Source organism: Peromyscus californicus, unplaced genomic scaffold (assembly GCF_007827085.1).
Source record: "Peromyscus californicus insignis strain IS unplaced genomic scaffold, ASM782708v3 Scaffold_6__1_contigs__length_162567912, whole genome shotgun sequence".
NCBI lineage: Eukaryota > Metazoa > Chordata > Mammalia > Rodentia > Cricetidae > Peromyscus > Peromyscus californicus.
Window position 1 is genome coordinate 129,734,178 of NW_026294584.1, and position 20,870 is coordinate 129,755,047.

A 20,870-nucleotide genomic window follows, 5' to 3' on the forward strand; every position below is an offset into this window, starting at 1 on the left:
GCAGGCAAACATAAAGACACAAAGGTATTATTATTCAATATGTCAGGGATCTGGTCCCTATTTTGATCACCTTTTTTTGGGGGGGGGGGCCTTTTTTTTAACTACTAAGTGAGTAAAAGTTGAAGAAAGTTGCGGACACCAACCTCAGCATGAACAACCCCCAAAAGGAGAGTTTCTCCCAGTCAAAGAGAACAAGAATGGCAGCGTCGAGTTGTATTTTCACTGGGTACGTTCCACCTGTGCCCTGGTGGCTCATGGAATTGACCAAAGTCTCATGAGTGGTAGAATGATTATTTTGGGTAAATTTATTCCTTCTAGGATACCCAGATAAGCTTGTGTTACCACAAAGCCTCCCTTTCTCCACTTACTTTCGCTGGTGTCCTCAGATATTGCCTTTATTCTCTGCTGGATGACCTCATGGAACCTTAAGGCTATCAGCTACCACGAGGCCTTCCATTCGCTCCCAAATGCTAAAACAATCATACCTTCCAAAATGCCCCAAGTTTTCGGTTCTCCAGGAGCTGAAGAAAAGTGGAGAGACTCATTTGGGTCACCGAGATGTACTGAGAAGCTGATCTCAAGAAACAGTTCTGTGTTCGTAATGAGACACCCAAATCAGATTATACACACACACACACAGGCTTTTTAAAAGTGTTGGAGAGAATGTTAACCACCCCTAAAGTGTAAGAGCAATTTATAACAAAAGCCAAAATAGAATTAATCTAGGGCAGAGTAAGCTGAGTCGGGCGGGCTGGGCGGGTCCAGATAAGTCTAAGAAATCTAGTGAGAGATGTCGGCGTCAGGTCAACTGTGTCTCTGTGAACTCTCACGCACTCACAGAAGATACACACACCACTGCTGTAGTGGATAGACACAGAAAATGCAATGCCTGTTAGTTTTAAATGTGGTGCTTGTTATGATGCGAGGAAGGCCATGAGGTACGACAAAACCCAGTATCAGAGCTTTATTAGGAGGAGGGGAGGGGACAGAAGAGAGTGACCAGGCCTGTGAAGGCGGTGGGGGGCAGAAGAGAAGGGAGGAGTCTGTGACCAGCTTTTTAAGGATTTCCCCACACAGAGCTACACCACACATGAGCAGATTGTGTGGTCACGCAGCACACGGATGACGTAAGACGTAGGGCCCCTTGCTTAGCTACTGAACTGCGCATGTGCAGTCATGCAGCTAGAGGAGTGGCAGAATCCTAACAATGCCTATGTCTCGAATCCTTTGAACCTAATATTGGCAAACAGAATAAGACCAGAAGGAAAACCTCTCAAGATGTTGCCAGGGGCTGAATGCAGCTTAGCAGCGGGGTGAACGCCTCCCATGTGAGGCTCCCTGGGTCATTCCCTAAGACCACATACAAAAAGGAGTGTCTACATGTTAGAGCAACTACAGACATCTCTGCACTTTCCCCTTCTTCTGCAAAACCAGATTCCAAGAAGCTGCAACCATGTGGGGAACATGGAGGATTACAGAAGCACCCCAGCCCATTCCTGAACCAACTGGAGTCATCGGGGGTAAGGAATGCTCCTGAGTCTACCATCTGACCATTGTGGCCTCCCCTGTGCTTCACTCTTATTCTGCCAAAACACTTCCAGGCCAGGGCCTCATGGGCAGAGAGCAAGACGTCCTCTCCCCCTTAGCAGTAATTCTTTCTGTGAAGGTGGCTCTGCCCTCTATACTCATCACTTCCTCTACACATTTTGAATTTCTACAAAAACATGTTCCTAAGCGCTACAAGAGCTTCATCATTATGGCCCTCCATCGTTAGGTCCCCCCTTACACAATCACTGCTTGTTTGGAACCTAGGTAGGTGGGTAGGATTCTGGAACTGAGATTCATGAACTGGGAGGAGAAGGGCCAGAGTCAGGGCAAAGAGGATAATAAATTCTCCAAATCCACACTCAAGGATACAAAGGGTCACATCTATTTTCATTGTCTTAAATGATCCCAGACTGGGTATTAACATACAGAAAGCCAAATGCTACCTAGAGGGAACTTTCCCACCGCTACATCAGTGTGCCATACATCCCAGACAACTACTCAAGTCAGCCCCATGTGCTGCCATCTTAGGACGCCAAGGAGTTTTCTGAAGTTCCGATAACATCCTGTCACCAGAGCTGCCTCTCCCTGTGGCCTTGGAAATGACACTCAGCATCCCGAAGCTTCCATTTCCCTGGGGAGGGGTAATTACAACTCATCACAAGGTATTCAGTCACATCCCCCAGTGATCAAAAACTCAATACCTGGGAATTGTGCAAGAGGCTGGGGAGGTGGGGCAGGGTTGATGGCTATCTTGTCCAATCACTTCTCTAATGATGACCTTGTGTGACTGGAGGCGGAGATCCCTTGATAACATCAAAGACTAGGAGAGGGCCTGACATGGGCGCTCTCCACCAGGAGGTGAAAACGAAGGTTGGCACCAACACATGAGAGCCCATCACAGTTCCACAGCACTTGGCGGGCAGGCGTCATTTCCCATCCTTGATGATATATATAACCAGGATTAGAAAAGTTGGCCCAACAGCTAGTAGCAAGCATTGTACACCACGAGGACATGAAGCTCAGTGAGCACCAGGCATGGGTGGTGCACACCTTTGTTCCCAGCACTATGACTTCAGGGCTAGACTGGTCTACACAATGAATCCCACCCGGGCTAGCCAGGGTTACACACTGTGACACTGTCTCAAACCAAGAAAGAATTATCTCCATCACTGAGCTCAAAAAACCAGACTGCAGAAGGACAAATTGCAGTTCAAGCCCTAGCAACCAAAGTGGCAGCTAAAATACATGTTCTGGGATGAGGCTTGGAGGTGGGGCACTTGCCTGGCATGCAACAAATACAAATAAACCATCCCCTGGTAATTTGGACATGAGCACGAGGAAAACACACTGTTATCTTTTTGGAAAAGCAACCGAAATTATCAACACACACAGTCACAAAACTAGGTAGAGAAGGAGGGAGTTTGAACTTGGCACAGGAGGCACTCAATACAGACAACTCGACTCACGTTTTTCATCGTCAGCATGCACCAGAGAGGCTGCCCTGGACAGTACATCCAACGGTGTCTCCATTCCTGGGGGAGCCTGCAGGGGAACAGAATAGATGAAAACAAAAAAAAAAAACACACGTAAATAGAACTTGCCAAGACTCATCTGGAATTCTGGTAGCTAAGAGCGTACTAGGGTTACAGCTTGAAGTGCATGCTTGGCACATACAAGGCCCTGGGTTCAAGCCCAGCACTAAAAAGAGAATTGAAAATAATTTTAGTAGTCCACAAAGTAACTCCTCCATCAGCCGCAAACACCTCTTCTAGAGTGAAGTTCCTCCTGCTTGTAGAGACAGCAGGGCCCTGGTCAGGAAGTCGCCAAGCCCAGGAACTCTGCTGGCGCTCTAAGGAGAGATACTGAATGTTCCTGCCCACGTCACTAGTGTTTATAAGTGTCTATGCTCGTTCATGGCGAGCCTGTGCAGACACACCCCATAAAAATTAGTCTGGGGAACAAAGGCTGTCTGTGAACACGGAATTGCCACCCATCTGAGAGTTTGGTGGTGGTGATGCTCTCTGCCAGTGAGGAGTCTTTGCAGAAACAACCATAATTGGAGCACTCTGTGCTTTTGCCTTCCTAGCTGAGAATCAATAAGCAACAGCGAGGGTTTCAGGACAGCCAGAGAGCCGCAGACTCCGATCTGCAGTGTGTGCCCGAAACACTCAACCTTCTGGAGAGCTAAAGCGCGCTCTGGTTCCAACAGGGATTTTCCCAGTGTCGTGTACCCTGTGACTGCTAGTGCTGAATTCTGTACCACGGTGTTTTATAAGCCTGTTTGTTCTGCAGTCCCGTGCAGTGAACCCTAGCCTTGCATGCTACACAGACCTTACCCCAGCCCAGATCACCATGCTTTTATTGACACTGGACTCCAGTGAACTGTCCCCATAGAGATGATACAGCTGTAAAAGCAGAGGCTGCAAGAGACTTAAAGGGAGAAGAAATCCCTAAAAATGAGGCTGGTTCTGACCCACTTCCCTTTCTGAATAAAACAACCCCACCAAATAAATAAAGACATTCAATTATCACGAGAACACTGTTTATTAATTCAGGAACTAAAGGGAGAAAGCCCGAAACTCCACTTTTTAAAGACACCCAGAATTATTTATTCAGTATTAGCAAACATTTACTACAATCTACTATGAAGGTCACTCGGTTGTGCCAGCCAGGCTTCTCTTTCTAATATAAATACTTCAGGCCTCCGAGGAGGCATCAATTCTTGATCCTGCAGTGTGACTTCACTCAATAATCATAGAGTATGTACTTGGTGTTAAAGGAAGGAACGGGACCGAGACAAGCAGCTGCCTCCAAAGGGCTTGTGGTCTGTGTGGCACACGACTCTCTAAGAACTCAGGCTATAGGGATGGGTTTCCAAAGCACTGCTTTGAGATGACTCAGTGGTTAAGAGCACTTGCTGCTCTTGCAAAGGACCGAAGTTTGATTCCCAGCACCTACATGGCCGTCACATTTATTTCTCTCTCCTCCCTCCCACCCCAGTGCTCACCATGGCATGTATGTAGAAGTGAGAAGCCAGCTCACAGCTGGTTCTCCCCTTCCTGGAAACAGGTCCAAGAAATAGAACTCAAGTCATCAGGTTTGATGGCAAACGCCTTTACCTGCTGAGCCATCTTGCTGGCCCAGGAAAACAAAACAAAATTTGTCTATGGTAAATTCACTTGGAGAATCTTGAAGCAAACTGGTGAGCAGCAGATTTCTGGCATGTGCTGTCACTGTGTTGCTGGACCCTCTGCAGGGGACTAGTCCTTACCCCACCTCCACCAGCCACCCTGCTAACCTGAAGCGTCTCCGAAAGGGTGATGGTGGATTACAAACAGTTGTGTGAAATTCCAAACCATTTCATGAGCCAAGCCCTGCAGAGACTAGGGTGGATTCTGAAAGGCTGATGGAGAAAGCAGCTGAGGCTCTTAATAAAAGGACATCTGTGGGAACCGGACGACGTGAGATAAGGACAAACAGAGAATGGGCTTTCGAAGCATTTGTTCTACAAGGGAGTCCATCCCAGCACCAGGGAGGCCAAAGCAAGAAGAGATTGAGGGAGTTCAGGGGCTGCAGGGCTGCGGAGATGCCTCGAAGGTTAATAGTTTGTACTCCATCCACTTGCAGAGAACCTGAGTTCGGTTCCCAGCACCCACACTGGGTGGCTCACAACCACCTGTAACTCCAGCTTCTGGAGAATCTAACACCTCTGGCCTCTGTGGGCACCTGCACTCATGTGCACATACCCACAACCACCACACATACATGGGGATAACATGAGAGTTCAAGGCCAACCTGAGTTACATGAGACCCTATCCCAAAACAAGAACCAAAAGGAAATAAAATGTCAATACACGTGCAAGTGTATTAAGCAAACTGTAAATAACAGCATATGCTCCTACATGATGAGGACTGGGTATGTAGGTCAGCAGGAGAGCAAGCCTCAGTCCCCATACTCAGTAAAAACAAAACAAGAAAATAATGTCCTATGATAAAAAGAGGAAAATGACTAAAACGGGCCAATCATCAGCCACTATTTTCACAGGGTGAGCTAGGGTGGTCTCCCTGAAGACGGCAGTGGAGGCAGGAATTAGGGCAGAGGAGGTGCAACATGGAAGACAGTCCAGCGTCTTCAGGAGGGGAGTGGCTGCCCAGCTCCTCTCCATCCTTCTCAAAACCCAAGTTCAGACGGCAGAGGAGTCTCAAGAGCTAACCGGAAGGCAGTCTACGTGCAGCCCCAGAATGCCGTCTTCTGCTCCGACACATAGTGCAGCACTAACCAAAGACAGACTGTGTGCCACCTGACACCTGGACTAGGACTGAAGTGAGAGGAACAGCACACCACCGGGACACAAGCCCAGCACACCACCGGGACACAAGCCCAGCACACCACCGGGACACCAGCCCAGCACACCACCGGGACACATTCTCACAGCCCTGTGGCCTTTCTACATTGTCAAATGCAAGCATCACTCATGAGGAACAGAACCAGAACACACATGTATGGGTATCGTGTGTGTGTGTGTGTGTGTGTGTGTGTGTGAGAGAGAGAGAGATCCAATGCTCATATATTTTCTCTGCCAGCCTCACTCCCTTCCTAAGATTATCTTGTCCCCTGTCAGCTTACTGTGATGAAGGAAGGAAGAGGTCTCCAACTCCAAAGCTACTTATTAAAACTTGGGAGCACTCAGCGCTACCATGAAGTTCAACTACCAACCTGAAAGCCATTTTGCCCTTCCTCACCAAAATAAGTATCTGTGCCCTCTCAGCCAACAAGGGGACAACAGCACCTGCCTTGGGAACAAAATTATGACGGATATTTGATTTATTTTTTTCCCAAGGGAAGGAACAGAATTCAAGGCTCGTGTCATGGAAGTTTCCCAGGAGAGTTCCAGATGGGCGGTACAGAGCTGCCAGACTCTGCCCAAAGAGCACCAGTGACTACTACATCTGCCTACATAGGTTGGCCTGGAACAACCTTCTTCTTTAGCCAGCATGGTCACCGGAGGAGACGGGACAGCAGAAGTTACAGTCAGGCTGCCTCAAGTTCCTGCCACTCCATCACTTGGCCATGTGTGAGAAACTATCCCACAGACACTTGATGGTTCCCCAACTTCCAGCTGCACATGATTAAGTACCCCCAAATTCCTACAGGCCCTGTTCCATCAGCAGTCCAAACCGTTCCCCTGCCAGGAGCTCACCCTCCTCCAATAGAGACAATAGTACAAGCCAGAAGTGTGAGTACTGCCAGGGCTATGGCCTTCTTGGCCATCAAGAGCTTAGAGGGCTTCACTGGGCCTCCTCTCTTTCTATCCAGTAGCAGATGGGACAGCACCAAAACAAATGGTGAGCGCCCTGTCTGGGAGCAGCTTATTTATACCCACAGCAGCCCACACTGTGGTCAACTAGGAAGCTGAAATGAAGAGTCAGGCTGTCCTGGCTGGTTTTGTGTCAACTTGACATAAGCTGGAGTCATCAGAGAGGAAGGAGCCTCAGTTGAGGAAATGTTTCCATGAGATCCAGCTGTACAGCATTTTCTCAATTAGTAATCAATGGAGGAGGGTCCAGCCCATGGTGGGTGGTGCCATCCCTGGGCTGGTGGTCCTGGGTTCTGTAAGAAAGCAGGCTGAGCAAGCCATGGGAAGAAAGCAGCTCTTCTCCATGGCCTCTGCATCAGCTCCTGCCTCGCTTGAGTTCCTGTCCTGACTTCCTTTGGTGATGAACAGCAAGTCTAAGCTGAATAACCCCTTTCATCCCCAACTTGCTTTTTGGTCACGGTGTTTCATAGCAACAACAGAAACCCTAACTAAGACACAGGCCACACAGTCACCAAAATCTAGAGACCACAGACAACCACGGCTCCATGAGGACCCAGCTTCTTGTAATACATGTCTTCACAGCCGCATCTCAGACCAACACTCTCTGTTCTTCTTGCTAAAAAATATGTTCCATTTGTGTTCCTTCTTTTCTTTCTTATGGTTTACCATCTGTCAAGTCAATACAGACAGGGCACTAGTATCAGAAAACCAATTTATTCACAGAAATGCCATTGTATGCTAGGCTTTCCTGTGCATGTCCAAAGCCAATGGGATGGCCAGCCACTTACCTTCTCCCCAGGTCCCCTGTCCCTGTGATGGTCTGAACAAGAAATGTGTATACACAGGGGCAGGAGGGATGGCTCAGCAGTTAAAGCACTGGCTGCTCTTCCAGAGGACCCGGGTTCAATTCCCAGCACTTACATGGCAGCTCACACCTGTCTGTAAACTCCACTTTTGGGGCTTCTGACACCCTCATACAGACATACATGCAGGCAAAATACCAAGTGAACATAAAATAAAAATAAATTTTTAAAAATGTGGAGCGAGCGCGCACACACACACACACACACACACACACACACACACACACACACACTCCAATAGGCTTGTGTGTTTGAACACCTGGTCCTGGTTGTAGTGCTGTTTGGGGGAGATTATGGAACCTTTGGGAGGTAAAGCTTGGCCAGAAGATCACTGTGGGGTGGACTTTGAGAGTCTGCAGCCTTACCTCACTTACTGTACTCTCTGCTTCCTGTGTGTGGATAAAATGTGATCAGCCAGCTTCCAGCTCCCACCACACTATGCCTGTCCTGCCAGGAGTCTCTATCCTAAACCTGTAAGACATACATACATAAGGCCTTTCTTCCCCAGGTTGCTCATGGCCATAATACGATATCACAGCAACAGGACAGTAACTAATACAACCCCTTAAAGACAATGATGTGTAACTTGGTACCCATGAGTCAATCTCTCCCTGTCCATCCCTTCCTGCTTTTACTATTTTTTTTTAAATATGTGTGTGGTGACCATGTATGTACACATGAGTGTGCACATGCAACATAAAGGGCAGAAGCCAGCACCAGGTGTCCTCCTCAATCACTCTGTACCCTACCTTTTGAAACAGGGTTTGCCAATGAACCTGGACCTTGCCGATTTGGCTAAACTGGCTGGCCAGACATCTTCCTGTCTCCACCTCCCCAGCCATGGAGTTACAGCCTATTAAAAACTGCTCTTTCCCCAGGCGTACCACTAACAAACATCCACAGCAGAGCCTTTGATACCGCCAGCTTTCCAACCCTGGGCATGTTCAAGAATGGGCAACTGAGGGGCTGGAGAGATGGCTCAGAGGTTAAGAACACTGGCTGTTCTTCCAGAGGTCATAAGTTCAATTCCCAGTAACCACATGGTGGCTCACAACCATCCATAATGAGATCTGGTGCCCTCTTCTGACCTACAGGTGTATATGCAGACAGACACTGTATACATAATAAATAAATACATCTTTAAAAAAAAAAAAAAAAGAATGGGCCACTGACCCACATGGCCACCCTTTGAAGCACCAGGGGTACCAAGGACTTGGCCAGCTTTGACTTACATCCACCTCCTTATATCTGTACACCATCATGCCTGAAATCCATCAGGGCAGATGCCTGAAATACAGGTAATATCCCTACATGTCCTATGAATTAAAAATGTGTGTGCATACTTAAAATCCTAGTTAGGGATCTTCCAGGTAGCTGTTGGTCTCCACAATCAGCTGCACATCAAGAGCTAGTACTGTTGTCTATGACCCCCCCCCCCCCTATGGTCCTAGAACGTGGCCCAGAATGAAGCTCCAGGTGTGTCCTCCACCTGCAAGGGCTTGAGGACCCTCCTGGGTCACCTCTGCAGGAAACAAGTCTCCTCTGGAATGATTCATCCTCCTACTCTTCAAATTGGCCACACTGGATTTCAGAAAGAGGTAGCAGGCACCTGCCATTTCATTTCTACCCATGGTTTGTCTACCTCCCACTGCCCAGAGCTGGAGAAGACCTCAGTGGGCTTCAACAGGACAGAGGAACACTGTTCTGGGCCAGAATCCTAGAGGAATGTACTGCTTAACTGTGTTCATGTTTTCTCATGCTATAGTGGCCCAAGGCTTGACTCTGCAGCCTTCCTCAGCCCCACATAAAGGGAGGGATGAGTTCTCACTGACCCTGACAACCCCAGTTGGTAGTTGACAGACTACCATGCGGTGTCTAACCACCTCAGTCACTACAATGCCATTAGCATCAGAAAATCGTTGCTTTTTTGCAGTGTTAGGAATAGAATCCAGGGCCTTGAGCACATTAGGATCCCACTCTACACTGAGCTACATGCTCAGCCCTGACAACACAATTCCTTCTCAGCCTCCACAGTGCAAATGCATAGACTTAGGAAGTAGACCGTGAGCCAATCAAGGCCATCTACACAGGCTCAAAGCTGCATAGCACACTATAGGACCCTGTGCAAGGCTGTGTGGTGCCGGCCTACATTCTTTCTGCCGGTTGAAGTTCATTCATCTCTCTCAAGGAACCCATGGAGAGTAAACCTTGTGACAGGCACACACTGACCTACTATGTCTAAAAGCTTAAGGCTTGACCTTTTTTTTTTTAACAGACTACCAATTCTCAGCATTTTTTCCCACTGTTGTCAGCCTACATAAAAGTGACCTCTATGACTCACAATCACCTGTAACTCCAGCTCCAGGGGATCCCACGCCCTCTTCTGGCCTTAACTCCCAGCCTGTCAAAACCTAGATAAGTCTTTTTTGTTGTGTTTTTTTTTTTTTTTTTTTTTTCCAAGACTGGAATTCTTTGTGTTACAGCCCTGGCTGTCTTGGAACTTGCTCTGTAGACCAGGCTGGACTCAAACTCACAGACATCCTCCTGCCTCTGCCTCCCCAGTGCTGGGATTAAAGGCGTGCACCACCATGCCCAGCTTCTAGAGAAGTCTTCTAAATCAGGATATACTGTATCATTAGACACACTCACTGGTCATGGCCATTAGTAACTGCAGTTAGTTCTCTTAACTTACTGTAATTAAGTTCTGCAAAACCATCATGAATTGGGGGCTGGAGAGATGGCTCAGCGGTGAAGAGGACTCCATACTCTCGCAGAGAACCTGGGTCAATTCACAGCACCCACATGGCAGCTCACATGATTTATAACTCCAGTTCCATGGGCTCTAGCACCCTCTTCTAACCTCAGTGGACTCTGCACACATGTGATACACATACACACAAGCACATACACACACACACACACACACACACACACATATATATATATATATACATAAATAAAAATAAAAAATTTTAAACACCATAAATATTCAATGAGGTTCCTTTCAGCCTCTAGACACATTTTCCTGACTGACCAATATACAGCCTTGTTTCAAGCGTGTTTCTGTTTAAACATATCTTACTGAATACCTGTGGATTCATTAACGTGGAATTCACAGCTCCCAGCTCTGCCAGGCACCCATAACTTCCTCTTCCTTCCAATACACATTTCCCACACATGGCACACCACAGTCTCCCTAGCTAAAGCATCTTCACCATCATGCTTGGGGGTTGTTTGAAACAAATCAACCACGGAAAGCATGAAAATGGAGAAAACACGGTACTTACACCAGCCCTCCCCCCCCCCCCAACACACACCAATGCTCACACAGCACTAGGAAAAGCCTGAGCATCACCCTGGAAGTGTGCAGGGAGAGACTTAAACCTGCCCCACCCCCACCTCCCACGGTGCGAGCTCTGCTCCGGGAGGCACTCACAAACTGCAGTGATCAAACGTGTAAACGTGAATAATGGCAACTGACTACACCTCATTAGGCAGACACGAAGCGTAAGACACACAAAGGAGTTCTGAAAGGTTTCCCTCCTTTGCCAAAGAGCCATTAAACTATATCCCACATAGATTTCCGCCTCCCAGGCCTGGTGTCAACACTTCCTTACTTTCCTGTCTTGGCAGTATGTGCCTTCCAGTTCTGGCAACCCTGCCCAAGTTTCTTGTCATGGCTATTTGTTCTTTAGGTGGACAAGTCCCTGCTAACCAGCTGGCACCATTCACCTTAATTCACCCAGTCCTCCACCAAACTACAACCGGCAGTCTGTGCTAACTCTAGAAAGGGTCCCCCTTGGAACCATGAATGACCCATGGCTATCATACCACACTGGAGATGGCTTTTTGTTTATTTTTTAAGATAGGGTCTCCTTTACCCAGGTTGCCTAGAACTTGACCCGCAGCCCTGGGGGACAGTTTCTGGCACCTGCTGGCATTACACGTGTGTACTGCTACACCAAGCCTCAGAAAGTTCTTACACATACTTTTCTCTTTCTCTGGTTTCTCCTATCTCCAACACCTTATCTCAGGCCATAAAAAAAACCTGACATTGAAAATCACCAGTTGTCCTCAATTCCCTCACATTTCCCAGGTGTGGCTTTTGTTATCAGAACTTTCAACTGACAGTATTTTATAAAATCATATTCAAAGTTCCCAGAAAACTTTTCACGTTTGGGTACCTTCCCGGCTCCTAAGTGAATGTGTTTGGAGACAGTCTCTCGCTGCCAAAAGAGGGCATCCGATCTTCTAGAATTGGAGTTATAGATGGTTGTGAGTTGTCATGTGGGGAGGAGGGGACTGTCCCCAGCCCTCTGCAAGAGCAGCCAAGCCCCTAGGCCCAGATTTAAATGGGTCCTGGGGATCTGAACTCGGGTCCTCATGCTTCTTCACTGAAGATTTCACCCACATGACCATCTCCAACCCCCACAAGACAGATTTTATTGTCGCGTAACTCACCTATTTTATTTTTTTTAAAAGGTTGTGCGGATAATCTCCAGACAACGTAACCTTAGGAGACACAGAGACTTTGCTGTGGGGTTGTTTGAGCAGTCACCAGAGGTGGGTAACAAGGCTGACTCCAGAAGGACTGGAACTTTCCAATATAGAATAGTTAAAGGTGAAAGTTTTACCCTCAGAGCTATGTCTGCAACTGTTGAAATTTTCAAGTCACTGCAAAGTCACCTGGGGAACCAGCTTTAAGGTCCACGCTTATGATATGTTTTTGTCTCTTCAGAGGCTTTTCCCAAACCTGATACAAAATCTGCTGGAAGTGCATGCTTCTCCTGGAATTCTGAAACTCTCTGATGCACTGGCACAGAGTGTCAGTCTCTCACAGAAGAAAAGAGAACGCACTGGAGAGATGACTCTGTGGTTAGGAGCCGGCACCCACACGGTGGCTCACAAACATCTGTAACCCCAGTTCCAGGGGACATGAAGCCCTCTTCTGGCCTCCACAGCACTGCAGGCATATAGTACACAGACATATGCAGGTAAAACACCCAAACTTATAAAATAAATCTTTAAAATTTGTAATTAAAAAAGAAAACAGAATGTTAGGTTATCATCTGGCATATTTAGATTTATCTGGGACAGAACCAGCAAGTGGCAGGACTCGAACTCAAGTCTCCAGAAACAATGAGCTGAAGCTGTTTTTACTACAACGTTCACCATGCAGACATGGTGATTTACAGCAGAATTATCTTCCTAATTGTATTGTGTTTTGGTCAATACAAAAAATTATTCTTTTTTTCTCCTCCAAATTGAAAGCAAAGGCAGACGACAGCCCAGAAGTGTTAAACCAGAGTTCTAACACAAAGCACGCTGGGCGAGGTGGCACACACCTTTTGTTTCAGCACTCAGGAGGCAGAGGCAGGAGGATCTCTGAGTTCGAGGCCAGCCTGGTCTACAGAGTGAACTTCAGGACAGCCAGGGCTACACAGAGGAACCCTGTCTCACAAAACTAACCAACCAAACAAATTAATAAAAATAAAACAAAGCAAGGGAGACAGCTTCTCAGCCAAATCTAACTGTAACTAGAACCTCGCTCCCCGCCGGAGGAAAGGGGCTTTACAAACTATATTGGGTGTAAGAATCTTCTGGGAATAAGTACCCATAAATCCATCATTTAAAGGGAGAGCGGGAGAAACAAGATCTTGCTAGAAGACACTACCAGCTCGGACTCTGCGCCACCCAGCCCTGAGGTCTCCATACGTCCCACTCTGTTGGCCTCGTGGGCATGCGCGGACTCCTAATTAGCCGCTGCAGGGAACAATGACCGCAGAGACTGAAGAGGAGGTAAAGTTTGGCACGCCAGAATGGTATGCAAAACTGACCTTCAAATCCTAAATTGCAAATGGACCTGTATTGTTTTTTGACCTTGTTCCCAGGAGGAAAAAACAGGCACCTACTTTCTTGGGTTTAGGGTGGAAAAAAAGTCAAAACTCCACAGCTAGAGTTGGTAGTAGCTTTCAAATTGAGGGCGCTGCGCGACCTGGTGGCTTACGCTTTTAGTCTCAGCACTCGAGAGGCAGAGGCAGGTGGATCGCTTTGGATTTGAGGCCAGCCTGGTCCACAAAGCGAGTTCCAGACCCGCTAGAACTACAAAGAGAGAGATCCTGTCTCAAAAAAAAAAAAAAAAATTAAAGCGGGTTCTGATAAACACTCCAAGACCGCCCACCTCCCCCACACCAGGCTGCTGGTTCTTATTAACCAGAGGAGGAAACACAAGGAACAGACAAACGGGACCAACGATCAAAGTGAAACCGACTTTTTAATCATCTCGTTGAAACCGACGAACGCAAAGCCAGGAAAGCGCTAACGACGAGGCCGCCCCAGCAAGTCTTGTCATCCTCGCCTAAGACCTCAACGTCTCCGTGTGATGAATTCAAGACTCTTGAGCAAGGCAAAACAAAACCCAAAAAAAGGCAAAGACCGGAGCTTTCCGGGGAGGCCTCACGAAGTCCTGGAAGGGCGCGCAGCCCTGTTTTGAGCAGGGGGCAGGAAGTGTGAGGAAAGCGTCGCGGCCGGGACCCAGAGGGTACCTAGCTTCGGGGCCTGCGCGCGCGCCCGGGACCCGGGTCAGCCGGAGCTGGACCGACCCGCGAGCACGAGCAGCCGCTCTCGCTCCGCGGCGGGTCCCTGTCTCCTAAGGTCGCCGGACCTGGGCCAGGGTTTCCTGCACTCACCGCTAGCGCGCCTCGGGCTGGCCGGGCCCCGCCGGGGGCGCAGAGGACGGAGGCGGGGCACGCTCAGGGGCGCGCGGACTCGGGAACGCGCTCCTCTCCTCCCGGTTCTCCAAACGCGCGCACGCTCGGGAGCGCGAGGAATCCCTGGAATGAGGCGCAGCCCGCCCGCGCCGGGTCCCCTCCTGGCCGGCATAGCCCCGCCCTACGCACGCCCGGGACACGCCCCTCGGGCCGGGCAGGTGGGGCCGCACCCAGGTGAGCCCGCGGGGCCGCGCTGCACGGCCACGAGCGGCGCGTACCCTCCGGCGCCGCGCGCTCGGAATCCAGAGCTCCCGGCCCGAACGTCGCTGGGGACGCGATGCTTCCCCCGAGCTGCTTCTGCGGGGCAGGGCACGTGGACATGGCGTTCCTCAGCATCCCTCGCGCGTCACGCCCCCCGAGCCCCACGGACGCACCTTCCCGGCACACGCGCGAACACCCGCGGGCACTCCGGGGCGCGTCTAGGTGCCCGCCGCAACCAGCCACGCGCTCACAGCAGGCTTCCGCCCCACCGTCCCGCCACGCTCCGTGCCCGTCTCCCCGTAACCTGCCCGCTCAGTCGGCCACACGGGGCACCCGGGCCACCTTCTCAGACCCCACACCGACCCGTCTCCCTGCAGCCCGAGGGCAGGCGGGGCGGTAGCCGCCCAGGAGTCTAGGCTCCACGTTCGCACCCACGCGGCGGCAGCTCGGTGGAGCGCCACTCGCAGCCTTACCCTCTGGTCACCAAACCCTACGCCCAAAGCCACTGGGACGCGACAGTCGGACAGCCACACGTACCTGAAGGCACAGAGCGGTCGCACAAGCTTGGAAGGTGGGGACTCGGGGTGCCACAGAATCAGAAGGGCAGCCTCGGATCAAAACACTCCGAGCCAGCCGGGCTCCCTCCCATTCCAGCACTCCACGCGCGCGCACACGCGTCCACACTCACGCGCGGCCTCCCCACCCCCGAGCTGCGAAGAGGAAACTCCGGAAAATCGGAGCCGCGGACAGGGCACTCTGGGGGCGCGCTGCACTTTGCTGCGCTGGGCAAACTCGTGCTGCCACCAGCCAGCTCTGCAGTGGGACGGGCAGGGGCGGGGGAGGAGGGAAACGCTTCCTATTGGTGCAGGTTCTGGCGAGGGCACGTGACCCGGAGAAGGCCAAGCCTGGCTTTAATTTTTAGCTGTCATTCTCTGGAGATGTTTGGGGTGGGGGAAGTGGGCACGCCCCCGCCCCGGCAGCCCTGGGCCCTCCATTGTTTTTCTCATACTTCCACAATTAAGAAAAACATTTGCTTAGCATAACCAGTCGCTAACTTCATAAAACAGGCAGAGGCTGGACTTCTGGCTGGTTTTACCACAGCTCCACCTGCATGCCTTCTGGCTGTCGAATCTTTGTCTCTAGAAAGCTCCCACACTCCACACCCCACACCCCCCCCACACACACACCACACCACACCACACCAGTCTTGGTTAGTTTTTTGTTCATTTGACACAAGCTAGAGTCATTTGAGAAAAAGGAACCTCCACTGAGAAAAAAAATGCTGCCTCCATTTTACAAACCTGTGGGGGCATTTTCTTAGTTAGTATTGATGTGGGAGGGCCCAGCCCACTGTGGGTGGGGACACTCTGGGCAGGTGGTCCTGGGTGGTACAAGCTGAGCAAGCCTTGGGGAGCAAGCCAATAAGCAGCATTCCTCCATGGCATCTGCTTCAGTCCGTGCTCTGACTTCCCTGCAAGCTGTAAGCTGAAATGAACCCTTTCCTCCTGGAGATACTTTGGATCAAGGTGTTTATCACAGCACAGAAATCATATTAGACAATGACAACCCATATCACAAGGACTTTCCCTAGGAGGGGGCTCCAAGATGCCATAAAAATAATCAGTAGGTTACTTCAACGTTGAAAAGAAAAAATTGTTTTTTGAGTACCAAGCTGTTTTCCCTTCTGTTACTGGGTCTTATGACATCCCCAGAATGTCACCCCTACGAATAACAATAGAGGTAGAGGCCATTCGTTTTGCAAAGCAGTTCCCTGGGGGCTTGTGGCCCCTTGTGAGGCACACAGGCACAGGATGAGAAGATCCAAGTGTGGCCACCCTGGGGTTTCCTAGTTCCTCCTTTAAAATTCATGGATCAAAGCCAGGTGGTGGTGGCACCTTTAATCCTAGCACTCCAGGAGGCAGAGCCAGGCAGATCTCTGTGAGTTCGAGGCCAGCCTGGTCTACAGAGGGAGATCCAGGACAGGCACCAAAACTACACGGAGAAACCCTGTCTCAAAAAACAAAACAACAACAAAAATTCATGGATCAGGATCCCAACAAGAGGCTAGAGAAATAGCTCAACTGTTAAGGGGATTGGCTGCTCTTCTAGAGGACCCCACTTCTATTCCCAGCACCCAAGTTGGAGGCTCAAGACTGTCTGTAACTCCAGCTCTAGGATAACTGGCACCCTCTTCTGGACTCTGCAGGCACCTGCACTCACATGTGCATACACCCATCCATGTATACACATAATTTAAAAATAAAAATAAACCTTGAAAAGAAAATCGTGGATCAGTGCTAGGTAGGAAGGCTCCCCAACTTTCTGATGGTGTGTGTAAGCACCTGAGTGTGGAGATCAGAAGATAATTTGCAAGAGTTGGTTCTCTCCTTCGTTCAAGTGGTCCCGGGATAGTACTTGGGTCTCAGACTTGACTGCAAGCATCCTTACTCTCTGAGACATCTCTCCAGGCTCACAATGATGTTTTTTCAAACTTAGACTCTATTTAGTTCATCAAGTCTCAAGAGTTAATAAAGAGAGCCGGGTGGCAGTGGCACACGCCTTTAATCCTAACACTCAGGAGGCAGAGCCAGGCAGATCTCTGTGAGTTCGAGGCCAGAACAGAGCAAGATCCAGGACAGGCGCCAAAACTACACAGAGAAACCCTGTCTTGGGAAAAAAAACAAAAAACAAAAAAAGAGCTGATAAAGAATGTGTGCAAAATACACAAATAGAGAATGAGGGCTCTGGCTTGTTACTTCTTTCTCAGGAGGGACTAAGGAAGAGGCAGAGGGGTGTGACGAAATTCCATCTCCCCAGTTCTCTCTTGACTGGCACTTTACACAGAGGACTAGGGGAGAAACTTGCTCGGATGGAGCACATGAGCAAGAATAACAAGTAACACAACTGCACATCTCAAACACCAGCCTCTGGCTGACAAAGCGACCCCACATATCATTATCTCATTGGATCTCCGCGACAACGTTGACACTCCTTGGCTGCTAAGTGATTTTCGTTTGGGGTCGGGGCAGAGGTCTAAAACTGCCTCTTTAATTTCCATCACTGGCTAGACGGAGCCTTGCTCTGTAGATAAATCATAGGGACCAATGGCTTTTCTCATGGATGTGACCAGTCTTTGACCTTGGTGGGGCTTAATCTCACTCCTTGCCTTACATCAGCAGGAGCGAACTTAACTCTGGCAGCGTCCAATACCCTATGAAGTCTGGCTGTTTTCAGTGTGTTGGTGTAAACAGGTGAGTGGAAAACACAGGGTGGGGATGCTATAGGGAACCAGGAGAATTAGAGCCAAAACTCTAATGTCCTGTGGTCAGTAATCAGCCTGACAGTGCACAGTGGTCTGCAACACTTTGCATGGATCCAGGTATTAAATGACAAACTCAGGCACTTGGCAAAGTACCTTATATGTGTTGCTAAAAATGAAATGAAAAGCAATTTTAGGAGGATATATATATATATATATAATATATATATTATATATACATGTATATACATATAATATATATGCAATAAGACCTTTTAAGTTAAAAGCTGAGTATGGTGGTAGACACCTGTAGCCTGAGCTATTCAGAAGACTAAAGCAGGAAAATGCCAGCCTGGATGATACAGCAAGACCCATTCTTATCAACAAGAACAAGTTAGAATGGTAATTTTCATGGTTGGTTTGGTTTTTGTTTGAGACAGGGTTTCTCTGTGTAGTCCTGGCTGTCCTAGAACTTGCTTTATAGAACACAGTGGCCTCGAACTCACAGAAATCCACTTGCCTCTGCCTCCCGAGTGCTGGGATTACAGGCGCGTACCACCACTGCCTGGCTTTACCACATTTTTTAATGCCTAAGAAACTCAAGGAAAATATTGGGGAAAAAACCGTAAGTGAATATGACCTACACAGCCCACTGAATAAGTGAAGGTTGGCTTGCACATACACAACTACTGAAAATGTGTTTCAAAGTCAAGAATTCACAAATTACCAGTTTATTTTTAAAAAATAGTTATAAATGCCACCAGCCTTTAATCCCAACACTCAGGAGGCAGAGGCAGGTGGATCTCTGTGAGTTCAAGGCCAGCCTGGTCTGCAGAGCAAGTTCTAGGACAGCTAGGGCTACACAGAGAAACCCTGTCTTGAAAAACAAACAAACAAACAAAAAGCTGTAAGTCATTAAGGAGCAGAGTGCCTGGAGGTGGGGAAGAGAGAAGCTGGTCTGCCTTGGTCCTCCTCAGAGCTCCCTAAAGACACTGGGAGGATGGTGTTAGGAGGATGGGAGAGGGTGTGTCCTGTCCTGTCTGCTTTTAACCTGTGTCTGGAACTTCTCCTGCTTAACCATTAAAAAATTAAAATAGAGACTGGAGAGATGGCCCAGTGGTTAAGAGCTCTTGCGGAGGATCTGGGTTCAATCCCCAGCACCCATATGATGGCTCACAGCCATCTGTAACTCCAGTTCTGGGGATCTGACGCCCTCTTCAGGCCTATAGGGGTGCTGCATGCACATGGTACAAGTCATATCTACAGGCAAAGCCCTCATACATATACCTGAGATAAAAATAAAAAAACATTTTTAATTAAATAAAAGAAATAAGAACACACACAAGACCCGAGGACACTGTGTAGACCAGCTCTGGGCCTCTCCCTGTTCCACAAGGTGTTTTCTGGCCTCCTTGTCTCTCTATTTGTGCCCCCCAAATCTCCTGTAATCCCAGCATTTGAGGATTTGTGGGCTGGAGGCTGGAGCTTCAGGAGTTCAAGGTCTTCCTCAGGTACAAAGCCAGTTAGAGGCTAGCTGTCTCAAAATTAATAAATAAATGACATCAGAGAGAGGTGAGGGAAAAGCAAATCATTCTGGACCCTCAGCAGAGGGGTTTCCCCAACATCTTCATTTAACTTGGGAGGAAAGAGAAAAACAAACAAAACTAAACTAAACTAAACCAAAACCTACCTGCTTCCAGGTCAGAATCTTACAAAGAAAGAGGTGCACGTAGGGGACTTCCTGTTCCCAAATATAATACGTTCAGTGGTGGGTTTGCAACCAAACCCAGAGCAAGAAGAGGGCCTTGGGTCCCCTGGGACTAAAGTTCCAGACAGTTGTGAGCCGCCATTTGGGATCTGGGACCTGAACCTGAGCCATTCTCCAGCCTGACATATTATTTTTGTTTTCCTGGAACTTGGATATGAAGAGCACAAAACCAAGAGAAACCCCTAGAGGCTTCCAGCTTTTAAACACCCGTAAAACCAGCTGGGGTCTTTGTCATTTAGCTGGGGCAGTTTTAATTGCTCAGCATGGGTCCTTGGGATGGTCAGTGGGTAAAAGTCCTTGTGAGGACCTGAGTTTGAGTCCCTGGAACCCATGTAAAGGTGGAAAGAGAACTCCATAAGGTTGTCCTCTGACCTCTACACCACATGCTTTGGAATGCGAAAACCCCTCCCACAATAACAATAAAACACATTTTAACTGCCCAGCCTGTGCCAGTGCAAATGGCAGCCCTGAAATCAGCTAGAAACTGTGTCTACCTCTGGCGTTTGCCTATATCAAATCTTTAGAGATGAATATAAAAATTGATAAATTGAGAGGCTGAGGAGGTTACTCAGTGGTTAAGAACACTGGCTACTTTTCCAGAGGACCTGGGGGATCCCAGCACCCACATAGTGACTTACAACTGTCTGTGACTCCAGTTCCAGGGGACCTGATGCCTTCTTTTGAGCTCTGGGGGCACTGTATGTATGTGGTGCACAGACAAATACCAATACATACAAAATTAACATAAATAAATCTTTAAAACTGATGAATTGAGCCGGGCAGTGGTGGCGCACACCTTTAATCCCAGCACTCGGGAGGCAGAGGCAGGTGGATCTTTGCGAGTTCGAGGCCAGCGTGGACTACAGAGTGAGTTTCAGGACAGCCAGAGCTACACAGAGAAACCCTGTCTCAAAAAACCAACCAACCAACCAAACAACAACAACAACAAAAAAAAGGCTTCCCCAGGAGACAGCTCATAAATTCTTACAAATGTATCTATCAGTCCCAATTTCAGAAACCATGGCAAAGCAGTTCATCAGTTAAGCTAACCCTGGTTTTGAATCATAGCCCCACTCTTGTTAGTCTTGGAATCTTAAGCAAGGTACTTAACACACCCCTGCATCTCAATTACCTCCCCTAGAA

The 20,870-nt window shown here is 48.7% G+C and overlaps 1 protein-coding gene across 3 annotated transcripts in view; it reads right to left on the reverse strand.

Annotated features, from left to right (window-relative positions):
• The window catches only part of Vgll4 (vestigial like family member 4), a 119,296-nt gene extending 103,786 nt beyond the window's left edge, over positions 1-15,510 (reverse strand). Inside the window, exons 1-2 of one of the 3 annotated variants that reach the window (XM_052721067.1) lie at positions 15,238-15,510; positions 3,015-3,090 (exon numbers count right to left, since the gene is read on the reverse strand). In XM_052721067.1, coding sequence (XP_052577027.1) covers positions 3,015-3,078 — 64 coding nt within the window. In that variant the 5' untranslated portion in view covers positions 3,079-3,090; positions 15,238-15,510. Of the gene's footprint in view, positions 1-3,014; positions 3,091-14,418; positions 14,533-15,237 lie in introns of those variants that run through there. The other 2 variants (XM_052721068.1, XM_052721069.1) reach the window with 2 other exon arrangements.
• Positions 15,511-20,870: the final 5,360 nt, after the last annotated feature.